Raw genomic sequence first — 13,078 nt, forward strand, 5'->3', positions numbered from 1 at the left:
AATTTACAAAGGCTAGAGAATTTCAGTCCAGTTTTGCGGCAGCTACATCCACTGCTGCAACGTTTTTTGCATTTTCAGGAAAGTCATGCACAGTAAAAGCTCAGGAGCAGGATCCGTGGTGGCAGTGATGGGGGTAAACCCCTGATCATTGAGCTTCCACCCCCATTCAGTAGGACTTTTGTTAGCCCCAACCACTTTTGAACTTGGTGGTAAGTTCTGTAGGCACTGTGGCTTGCTGCATCTTCTATTGGGGGCAAACGAGCAAGATTAATCTTGGTGTTGGCTGCAGATGTAACAAACAACTGATAGCTGAGACTATTCAAGGTATCTTTCTTAAAATCACCCCCGTATAGAGCCACAAAGCACTTCTCCCCAGCTTTTGCTATGGCTTCGTGACTCGAATCTGGATTTTTGTCCAAGATGGTAGCCAACTTGGTTTTACCCTGGCCAAAAGGTACAGATGAGGTGTTGCACCCATTGAACGCATGTATAAAAAGCACTGCCCCTGGTGAGTGTTGTGTGGGTCCATGGGCATAAGAGGAGCTTGAATAAAGACAACAGCCGGCTTCACATCTGCTACTCTTCTGTAAGTAGACATTTGTTATGCCTGAGCCCAAACCATTGAGGAGGACAAGGAGGTCCACATCTTCTCCTACTATGATCACACAGTCAAATATTGGACTTTTGGATAGTGCCTTGTCAATGATGTCCTGATCAGCATCTTCTTTAGCTATTTTCACTTCTATTCCCCGATGTTTGAATGCATCACGAAGAAGTGTGATGAGGCACCTCTTGTTGTTTTCATTGGCTAATAGTTTTTCCTGAGGTAGTTGGATGATTGTGGATTCCTCAAAAAGTATGTTACTGCAGAAGTTAGCAGCACAGCGTCGCAGTCGTTCAGCACTTTTGGTGTTTTTCTAGGCGGCCTCCTCAGGGTAACTGTTGAAAACAATCGAGACATTGCTGCAAAGATTTTGTTTTACATTGCTGACATAACCTGAGTCAATGGCTGTTACAGAATTTTTCCTGTGCCAGACAACCTTATGTAAAAATTATCCACCATCCATGACTACATGCGTATTGGTGTCAATTGGTGTGTGGCTGGCAAGTGTAGCAAAAGCAGAGTAGAGACTGGACTTGGTTCCACTTCGCATTCCCTTGTTCACTGAACAAAGACATTGGGAACGGGGTTAATTTGAACTTGAAATGATTTTTTAATTCCTCCTACGATTTCTTTGTTATGCACACTCTTTGTAAAATTGTAAGTGGATCGATGACTACTCTCTTGTTTGCTACTTTAACAGAGTTGGTATTGGATGTGGCTACTTTGTCCTTACGTTTGAAGGTTACTTTACCAAATGTGTCACCAACAATTTTCATCACTCCTTCAGTTCCCAGTTCTTGGGCAATTTATGTCTTGACTTCCTACAATTCCGCTACTGATGAAAAGTAATGGGAAATGGATGGTGGAGAATGAACCAGTTTTTCAGTTTTTCCACATCAGCGCTATCTCAACTGATTCGAGAAGGCCTCATATCAACATGTTATTCAGCAGTAGTACGAGTACAGGAGATGTCACAGAAATGGTCAACTTCCTTGCATATGTTCACCATGAACACCATTTCTTGCATATGTTCACCATGGTGAACACCACATGGTGTTCACCATGAACATCATATGGCCCACCGTGCGAGCACACTGCTGGAGATTCCCCGCCCCTATGTCAATCCGCTGTAGCTTTTCATTGACCTCATCAGCTTCTGCTCAATAGTCAAATCTGTCCACAGGCCAGACCAAAACTTATCAAATTGGCGGATTGTGAAACCTCCTTTTGTGAACATGTCAAACTCAGTTGGATGCATCCGCTGTTCTAGAACCATCATATCTTGCAGGTATAGATGTGCACTCTTTGTGTAGAACAAATGACCAGCTGAATGAAAGAATGGTAGCATTTTATGGACAGTGTCCAGGTGAAGCTTCCAATCACCCATCCGCTCTGCCTGGATGAATAACTTTATGAGAGTAGACATGCGAAAATATTGAACCTACAGCTTTGATTTGGGCCCATTGCCTTCTAGTTTATCTATTGCAGTTTTGAATTTGGCTCTTAAGATCTGGCAAATCTTATTGTCACAATGAAGCCCAAAAGATTTTTTCAATACGTTATATTTTACACAAGGTAGGCACCTCATTTGAAGCTAAATAAATGTATTTCAAATTCATTAACTATGACTGTCCTCGTTTGATGAGTATTTTTTTTACTATATTTGACAAGATACATGACTTAAATGAAAATGTTTCACTTTTTGGAACAAATGCCCAATTTTTGAAGAGCTGTACCTCGGAAAGTACTGAACATACAGAGCTAGGGGATGGCTCCAATTTTAGCAAACTTTATCTACTTCAAAGAGGTTTGTATAACTTTTTCTGTCAGATGCATACTTTAGAGCAGCGGTTCCCAAACTGTGCTCCACGAAGCCCTTAGGGCTCCGCGAGCTGCAGTCAGGGACTCCGACCGAGGGTCTTTGGTGGCAAACCTGAGGCCCGCATGCCGAAGGGGGCATGCATGACGACTGCTGTTCCCCACTATACAGCCCCCCGTCGGTAGTCACACAGTACCGCTGATTCCGGTGCACACTCTGACGTCAGTGTGCGGCCGGGATCCTCCTCCCCTGAGTCCTCTCCTCCTTAGTTCCGCAGGAGAGGACAGTGGAAGAAACGTTCCTCATGTCAGTGTGCACTGGGGATCAGTGCTGAGCAGAGAAGGAGGGGCGCTGACAGCAAGGAGGAGGTAAGTATATGGGTTGGAGGGCTATTATTACTGAGGCTATTGTGGAGTTAAAGGGGTTGTCCCGCGGCAGCAAGTGGGTCTATACACTTCTGTATGGCCATATTAATGCACTTTGTAATGTACATTGTGCATTAATTATGAGCCATACAGAAGTTATAAAAAGTTTTTCACTTACCTGCTCCGTTGCTGGCGTCCTCGTTCCCATGGAGCCGACTAATTTTCGCCCTCCGATGGCCAAATTAGCCGCGCTTGCGCAGTCCGGGTCTTCTCCTGTCTTCAATGGGGCCGCTCGTGCAGAATGCCGGCTCCGTGTAGCTCCGCCCCGTCACGTGCCGATTCCAGCCAATCAGGAGGCTGGAATCGGCAATGGACCGCACAGAAGAGCTACGGTCCACGGAGGAAGAGGATCCCGGCGGCCATCTTCAGCCGGTAAGTATAGAAGTCACCGGAGCGCGGGGATTAAGGTAAGCGCTGAGCGGTTTTTTTTTTACGTCCCTGCATCGGGGTTGTCTCGCGCCGAACGGGGGGGGGGGGGGTTGAAAAAAAAAAAACCGTTTCGGCGCGGGACAACCCCTTTAATATTACTGAGGGGGTTAATATTATTACTGTGGCTACTGAGGGGGGTTAATATTACTGAGGGGTTATTACTGGGGAGGTTAATATTATTACTATGGCTACCGAAGGGGTTATTATTACTGAGGGGTTATTACTGGGGGGAGGGGGGGATAATATTATTACTGCAGCTACTGTGGGGTTAATATTACTGAGGGGGTTAATATTACTGGGGCTAATATTATTACTGGGGTCACCCATTACTACTGGGGCTGCAATAGGGGGTCACCTATTATTACTGGGGCCATAATAGGGGGTCACCTATTACTACTAGGGTCGCAATAGGAGTCACCTATTACTACTGGGGCTGCAATATGGGTCACCTATTACTACTGGGGCTGCAATATGGGTCACCTATTACTACTGGGGCCACAATATGCGTCACCTTTTACTACGGGGCCAATATAGGGGTCATCTATTACTACTGGGGCCACAATAGGGGTTGCTATTACTACACAGGGCCAATATAGGGGTCATTATTACCTCACAGGACATATTTGAATTCACAGTTGATGCGTCTTTATTTCCTCCACATAAAAAACGATGTTTATCAAGCTAATAAAAGACTCTACACATGTATATTATATAGAACACATAGACCTATCACATACAAACAATTAAAACCAATACATACCCACATGCATTAGCTCACCTGCTTTTGCACAGGAGCGGGTATTGTTGCTTCACAGTGGGGTGGCCGCAGAAGATTTTACTCCTCGCACTCCCCTGCCCCTCTCCATTAACTTAACATAGGGGCTGTTCAGTACTGAATGGCTGCTATTTACACTGAACGATCATCGTTTAGGATTTTAGGCTGCTTAAAATCATGAACGATGAGTGTAAACAGCAGCTGTTTAGTACTGAACGGCCACTATGTTAAGTGAATGGAGAGGGGTGGAGGAGAGCGAAGAGAAAAAATCTGCTGCAGCCACCCCGCTGTGAAGCAACCATACACGTTCCTGTGCAGAAGCATGTAAGCGGATACTTGCAGGGACGAGTGTCGGGTATCGTTTGCCCAACATTCGTCCCATCTTAATGGGCCTTTATGCGTTCTAGCCCACAATGAAACACAAAACCACATTCATCAATCAACGCATGCGCAATGTTGCAGGGATTCCGCGAGATCCCCACTAGTTATCATTAGGTCCAGCACTAGACGTGGCATTAGTGCACGAGCGCAAGAGCAAATAGTCCCTTGGGGAGTACAACTCCATGGTAGCACATCAAATTGTCCAAAGGCACGCTGATGCGCATGCGTGGGGTACCTTACCATATCCAACACTACCTTTGTCATATTAATGCTCAACTGATCAAGATAAACTTAACTAAAGGAATGTGGATATACAAGCACAGTGGAGCTGTTCCAGATCATGATAACACCAAAAACTTAATCAAGTGTGCGGCCCCACACAATTCAAGGGATCAGAAACTGATCCTTACGTTGGAGAATTACTATTTTTACTACAACTGCCAGATACAGCAATTTCAGTTATGTACCGAATCCATTGGTAATATGATTGGCAAATGAAACATAGCTTAGAAGTTTATTTAAATAGGAATATAGATCTTTCCTTGAAACAATTGCATGATTATAAGGGACAACATGACACATTAACATTGGAGGTCTCCTGTTGTTAGCAGGAGACCTCCAATGCTAGTCGGTAAAGTGGCATTTTGTGTTGAGCTATTTAAATTTTTCTTCTATGATTGGTCTTTTGTAAACAGCTGGAAGTTTGTAAACTTGGCAAATGAACCCAATTTGCAACCATGAGGGGCTGAATAATTTTGATTGCAACTGTGTGTGTATAACATACACACACACACACACATATGTATACCACTTTCTTCCAGCTCCTACCATACAGATTTCAATCAAAGCTCCTATTTTCATTGTCACGGCTTCCAAATCTTATAAAGCCTTGCCTAGTCTATTACATTTATTGGCCAGTTAGGATGAAGAGATGTAAACTGTTAAAAAACTGCCAGGATGAGGCTATATCATACATTCTGGCAGATGGATGTAACCTGAAAGGTTGTCCACCAAAGTGTACAAGTAGAGAACACATTCTGAAAGGACAAGAAATCTTGGACCAACTGCCCTCAAGCCTTCCGAAATACCAACATTGGGTAACAAGAGGGCTTGTCATGGCATTTGGTGCCAATCAAGTGTTATAGAATGAAGAAATATAGTGGGGTACTTGAGAAAAGGGTGCTATGTTGTGTTTGATGGTATTTGTGGCCTCGACTGTACATCTGAATATAAGTTTTTTCTTCATTGACATTAACTGTAAAACTGTTTGCATGATACTCCACTGTGTGTTAATTAAACATAAATGCTAATAATATCTGGCTCTACAAAATATTATGCTTCTGCTTAGCTGCTAAATCTGGTCATGAGCTTGACAAATTAATCAGACATACACTGTAATATACCTCCTACTCATGTCTGCACAGAGCCGACTAGCACTGGCTCCGGGGCAAGGTGATATCACTGGGGGTGATATCATCCGTTAGATATATTCAATACATTTTAAACCTTATCTGTCAATACATAAGACATGTCTTTTTTTCTATTGAAGCCACAGGGCATTTACTAAATATTTTAGGCGATGTGCTGATGTTTATTAAAAATTCTCTTTTTTTGTGGAAAAACAATGCATATGAGCATGCAGTGTCAGTAGAAGTATAATTTTTGCAATGCTCATTAATTTAGAGCTTAAAAGGATGGCACATATATAAGTCAAAACTATAGAATTATTAAAAAGGATTTATTTAATTACATAATGCCTTATCAAAACTGGTGAAAATTAGAAAACAGGTATGCACTAGAGATGACCAAGCATACTCGCTAAGGGCAATTACTCGATCGAGCATTGCCCTTAGCGAGTACCTGCCCGCTCGGAAGAAAAGGTTCGGCTGCCGCCGGCGGGCGGGGAGCGGCGGGGGAGAGCCGGGAGGAACGGAGGGGAGATCTCTCTCTCCCTCTCTCCCCCTGCTCCCCCCTGCTCACTGCCTCAACTCACCTCACCCGCGCCGGCAGCCGAACCTTTTCTTCCGAAGGTACTCGTTAAGGACAATGCTTGATCAAGTAATGATCAAGAAGTGAACAATCACAGATTTCGAGTTTAACTGGTATTTATCTTAGTCCCCACATTTTTCACCCCCCCCTCACCCACCAGCATTTCGTGTAGCAGATTGGTTATACCTATTTTTACTTTTTAAGTATTGGACGTTGTCAGTCCCTTTTGTTCTATTTACTGTCAAATAAGGTTTTTCTTAGTTCAAGAGTATTATCTTGTTATTTGAAGAACAGATTCGGTAGACCAATGTGTCTGATTCCTCTATTACTGCAGTCTGCAGGGCTAGAATAACCACAAGCTATGTTGTAATTTTTTATACTCTTGTGCAACTATTTAGCAACTGGAAGAGTGTTACATTTTATCTAAAGAAAATGCTGGCATTTAATTGGTGGCTATAAACATATTAATATATGTTAATGTCTTCCGCATTGGGGTTTACTGAAAATTACTTTTTTTTTAGCTGCAGTGATTAACAGGAATATTGCTGCAGTTACATTTATTGAACATGCGGACTGATATGTTCTCCGTTATAAAGGGCCACTCTGGTTAAAACACATTTTTTTCAATCTTTGCCCCCTCACCTGATTGGTGAGATCTCCTCTCTATATTGCAGTTACTTCCATGCAGTGCAGCCCCCTGTCTGATACATAGCAGACACATCTTGATACTGAGATTCCTCCCTGCTCACTTTCTCTATGCTATACTAACACCTCCATCATGCGTTAGCACAGGATCACATGACCAGCTAAAACCAGTACCATCTCTGCCTGCAGGGAAGACACTGCCCTTACCTTCCATATTTTGTTTTCAGCTAAGTAAACTACAGACTATAATCATACAGTCAGGAGGAAGAGCAGAGATCAGGAGATCCTCCATTATAACTGTGTGACAAGAACCTCTAATCATTCACAGTGAGGGCAAAAACACATGTGGTAATATGCTCACCTCTATGGAACATTTTAGTATATGAACTGGGGTTTGTCTTTTTTTTTGGACTATTCAAACTCTGTGCTATTAAGCGCGAGTTTAAAAAAAAAAAAGGGAAGATAGGTCCTGCCCTATTCTTATTCACAAGAGTGAGAATATCACATGAATATTGTGTGTTGCAAGATGCACAAACCGTGCACGAATATGCTTTGTAATGTCATCAGTCTACCATCAGGGCTGACGGTTTGCTCCATTTATTATCTTGGATATTGTTCCTCCTGGTCTTGTTACATCCTCTCTTTTTGCTGTAATAGCATGACTGCCTGTATTAGTAACCCTGCCATTTTGACTGCTTTATCTTAAGTTGGTGGCTTATCTGTCTCTCCACTTTTTTCATTGCCTTTTTTTTAAGGTTATGGACTAGGTGTTAAGACAAGGTCTTTTTCCTTTTTTTATGGTGTTACTGAGTCTGGGTAGTTCTGGGATCCTTCATTTGTCCTGAACTTCTGACTCCATTAGGGACTTCAATGTGCAACGGATCAATTATTATAGTGGGAAGGAATTTCCTTTATACATTGGGCTCCTGATGAACTAGAATTTATCTAGAGAAACACAATGAGCCAATTTATTTCCATTTAAGCCAAAAGATATCTCTATCCTTGGAAGCATTTTGCTTTAGAGTTATAATATTGAAGGCACCATGCATCATTAATAAATATGGAAGTTTTACTTGAGTTAGTCTTTTCTTAACACTGGAAGTATCACACGTTTGTATCGAGTGTGGATGCTCTACTGGGAGTTGACTGACTTGGCTTATCATCTTCTTCACTTAGTCAATACTTTCCATTTTATTGCTGACCTGTTTTATAGGGGACTAGGTTATTAGTTGAGGCATTTTTTCTAAAATTGAGCATATGGATATTGAATTTCAGTCCTTTAGATGTACCTAATAAGATTTTCAAACCACCTAGGTGAGACTCAGCATCAATTTTTTAAAGTCATCAGAAGTAACAAGATGTTAGCTTTCTACATTCCATCACACCAAGTGTTTATTGGTTGCTGTGGTTATTAGTTACCGTACATGTATTTATATGTGTGCTATTCGTCACATAGCCGTCTTTTAATTCATTAATAAAATTAGTTTTTAGGGAGTTGTTTTCTCTGATGTGCTCTCATACAGGTGCGATAGTCATTCTGTAAATGGAGATACAGTACGTTGGAGATCTCTTTCAGTCGCCCGCCTCCATTCATTTAAAGTTGAATAAAACCAATTAACCCTTAATATACAGAAAGAGGTTGAACTAACGCAAATGTGAATTGAGCCTTAAACTGAACTTTCACTTTATGCTTAAAGTATGTTAAGTATATATTTGACAGTTTTTTTCTACTTTCAATATTGTGCTTTCAGATTATAGAAGCAACAAGAAATTGGATGATAAAGAAGCCTTTTACACATCTTTGACATCAGATGAGCGTTATGTGTCAGACTCCAACTACTTCACCGGGATTCTAAAAAGGGGAGATGGCGGCACAAGCTTAGATGATGAGGAACTCAGCTTTGGTTCTCAGTCTCCTCAAGATATGTCTGCATTTCAGTCTCGAGGCTTGTTCAGTTCAGATTCAGGTATCGAAATGACACCAGCTGAAAACAAAGATGTGAACAAAACATTGTCTGATCCCATGGAGGATGATAAATTAGAAGCTTACAAGTATATTGACATCAGCAGATCCCCAGACAACAACCCAAAGCATTCTCCGGAGGTTGATGAGAAAAAGCCAAGCTCTATGGGATATGATTTTTCTGATAAAGAAAGTATACATAAGGGCACCACAAAAGGTTTACCAAAAGGTCAACGTAGTGACAAAGTTGGTGAAGATATGTCATATGCACCTTACATGGATGAGCCTGGAAACAGTATGGGACTGTATAGTGACACAGGTACTAGGAATACTAAAACATCTCCAGTAAAAATCACTCTTACTGAATCTTCTATTGATAATGACTTTATTGAACCCAGTCAGGATCTGTCTGAAACAGGTTTAAAACCAGGTTCTGACATAGTCCCAACTGTTATGGTGTCTGAGCCAGACGATGACAGTCCGGAGTCCCTTACACCACCATCTATAGAAACAGGTAAGACCATTTACAGTGTTCACTCTATCTTCAGATTCAAAATTTTACAAATTCAATGTTTTATGCAACTTTACCTACACACAGTATAGTTCCATTATTCGATTTCTCTTTCCTGGAATCCTGGTACCTGCAAGGCCCACTGTTACAGGATAATACTTTAATGTGTAACTTAATGGCAATTTAAGGGGTTGTTCAATTGTAAGTTATTGATGGCCTATCTTCAGGAAATGCTGCAGAATTTTCACTGCAGAAATTGTTGCCAAAATTCTGCAGCATTTACAGTACAAGCCATGTGGAGGAGATTTCAAAAATCTCCTTCACATGGTATGGAAACTTTGCATACCAAGGAAAAATTTGGGCTGTTCTCGTCCAAAAAAAAGCACCAAACTTATCTTCAGGCCATATGTGGTACAACAGCTTACTGCAATGGGGCTGACCTGCAATACCCGATGCAACCCATAGGCAGGTGTGGAGCTGTTTGTTCGAGGATAACAGCTATATTTTTATAATCCTGGATTTCTACTTTTAGCTACATAACTGCCGAGTTGTAGTGGTTTCCTTGGTTTTCACTCCCTTAGCACTGAAGCCAATTTGGAAATATAATGTTTGGAATTTTTTTATAGACAATTTTGAAACGTCCATCATCTTACAACACTGCATTAACTATACTGCATAGGGTGCCAAAAGATCAGTTAATTATATCTCTAAATAAGGACTAATACTAGGCCTGAAGCTTCCTTTCTAGGAGGATAACGCTTCCTCAAAATACAGCCCTCCTGTGCTTTTTCTAGCTTCTCTATGATCATCTTTCCAATACAACCTATGAAATGGAGTTATCCTGATGGGCCAACCCCTTTAAATTAAAAGACAAAGAATTTTGTAGACAAAACTGAAATGTGAACATTTATGGAAAGTCTAGGTAGATGGTTATTGATGGTTTTCACTATCCTACCAAAAGTAATTGGTCACCTGAACAACAATCAAAACATCTGGTGAGTTCTCTCAAAGAAGATGAACGCTGCTGATATTTCCTGACGCGATGTTCCAGTTCGTCCAAAAGATGTTCAGTAGGGTTCGGTTCGGGACTCTGTACAGGCCAGTCCACTTATGAAACATCCATAAGCTCAAACCAACGTAAAACAGCATTGGCTTTGTAACAAAGTATGTTGTCTTGTTGGAAGTATTGCTGACCATTCCCAGAGTATTACCACATTATCAGCAGCACATTATTGTCTAGAATGTCAAAGTACACCTCCATTTTTATAGTACTTCTCACTACAACCAAAAGACTGAGACGATACCACGTAAAACGTCCCCAGACCTTAATGGATGGAGTAGTGTGATTCATCACTCTATAGAACATTCTTCTATTGCGCAACTGTCCTATGAGGATCCTCCCTGCACCATTATAGATAGACCAATGCATCGACTCACAAAATGTTTGGAAGACGAATGGAAGGAAATACCAGCTGAAGTATATCAGACACTAGTAGAAAGTATGCCACAAAGAGTATCCACAAAGAGGGCCCAAATGAGGCCCCACTTACTATTAACATATGTAAATACATACCACTTTCTGCTCTTGCTTAGGTCTCCAATTACTGTTGGGACAATAGTGTATGTTACGGATGGTCTAAATTAACATTTTTCAGACTATCAGTTAGTATGTGGCACACAATATTCTTAAATACATCTTTTTATGAAACCATGGACTAGAATATTCACATTCCTACTTATAAAGAAGCCTTTTGTGCCTGCAGATTTTGCAATTTGCAAATGGTTCATATTGAATAATTTATGGGAAAACTCACTATATATGGCAGCAATGATGCTGTCAACGCAGCAGTGCTCTGTCAGTGCTGACAATAGCTTACGTGTATAAAATGGTAATAATGACAATGCAATTGTTCAGTAATGCAATCAGTATAAACTAATACTGGCGAGGACATAGATCAATGTAATCACCAGAAGTTAATGACTCTGTCACATACAGCATAGAATACCCACTGGCAAATAAAAGAGAATTAGTAGTAATGTGCGAAATTACATTGATGTGCTGCAAAATCGACCAATAATGCTAACGTCAATTAGTACAACCATAGACCTTTATAATGTTTTTCTGCTCTACTTTAAAGGGAACCCTTCATCAACTTGTCAGTTACTATTTCCTTTTTCACATGGTCCATTCTGCACTATGTAGATGGTCAATAATAATAGAAAGCTTATGTAGACATTTAGGGAAACTATAGGGAGAGGACCAGACCGCAGGTGTGTCTCCTAGTGTCTGCGGTGTAGATATCTATAGTTTCCCTACTGGCCATGCTGGCATGGCAACTTAAATGCTTACTGTAGCCATCCAGCATGTCTTGTCCCAGCAATTACTGAAGAAGATGTTATTCCTCGAAACACGTTTGTTCTGCTGGCTTTACTCCTTATATAATAAAATCTTTATATGCCATCATCACCATTTTTTGGAGTTGTTGCGCCTTGAGCCATTTTTCTCTCACTCCTACTGTGTACTTCTTGACCTGTCTTGTACAGGTACACAACTGGCCAGTAGCACCTCCCACCTACAATTGTACCACTATTCACAACTAACTATTTACATCCACCCATTGAGTAGCTCCAGCACTTCACTTTCGCACCTTCATTGCATGTCTCACTCAATGGACATTGAATGTCAACAAGTGTTATTCCATGCAACTGAAGAAAACGAACCTGTGCGAGGCTGCCATCTGTCTTACTCATCCCCAAATAATGCCAGTGTCTTCTAAATGTTTCTCATGTTTCTATCTATTAAGATTCTCGAGAAAAAGTTAAGAGACCTTCCAACTTCAATGCACCTTGTAGCGCATGTGGTTATTATTGGCTCACACAAAGAATGATGCATTGTACTTTTCTACCCAAACCCTTCCAACCTTGTGCAAGGAGAAGAGAAAGGAGGCCAAAACTTGCTCAGTGAGTTCAGAATTGATTATGGCCTCTCCAGGGTTTGCTTTGGCCTTATTTTTAAATGTGACAGATTTTCATTAATGTCAAATGAATTGATAGCCTGCAATTGTGAAGGAACATTCCTCCTTTAATCCTTAGTAACAGCATGGATAGTTTTTAGAACAATCTGAGCTTTTCTAATGGGCACAATTTATATGAAATCTCTTTGTAGTGAAAGTTGTTCCTCCTTGAAGGGTATGCTTGTCTTGTAAGTCATCAGGTCCTTTGTCATTGCTAGCGGACTAACATGTCTTTCTATGCAAGTACACAGGCAGGCAAGAAAAAGTAGAAAGTGGAAAAGGCCTATGACACCTTTTAATAATTATCACTTACGATTCTCTACTAAGGGTGCATGCAACTTTTTGTTGAGAAAATGGGTATATAAAAGTATTTTGACATTTAAAAAGATAGGTTAACTTTTTCCAGGACACCCATATGAATCCATGTGTGTGATTTTATGATTGTCAGTGGAATCTCAAAAATGTTCTGTATTCCCGATTATTGGAAAAGGGGAGTAGTAAATGAAGGAAGTGAGATTTGCAT

At 41.0% G+C, this 13,078-nt stretch overlaps 1 protein-coding gene across 1 annotated transcript in view; it reads left to right on the plus strand.

Annotated features, from left to right (window-relative positions):
• Nucleotides 1–13,078, plus strand: part of RTN1 (reticulon 1) — a 204,474-nt gene that overhangs the window by 97,896 nt on the left and 93,500 nt on the right. Inside the window, exon 2 of the mRNA XM_066608217.1 lies at nucleotides 8,819–9,544. Within this exon, the coding sequence (XP_066464314.1) occupies nucleotides 8,819–9,544 (726 nt within the window). The remainder of the gene's footprint in view (nucleotides 1–8,818; nucleotides 9,545–13,078) is intronic.

This window comes from Eleutherodactylus coqui, chromosome 6 (assembly GCF_035609145.1).
Source record: "Eleutherodactylus coqui strain aEleCoq1 chromosome 6, aEleCoq1.hap1, whole genome shotgun sequence".
Lineage (NCBI taxonomy): Eukaryota > Metazoa > Chordata > Amphibia > Anura > Eleutherodactylidae > Eleutherodactylus > Eleutherodactylus coqui.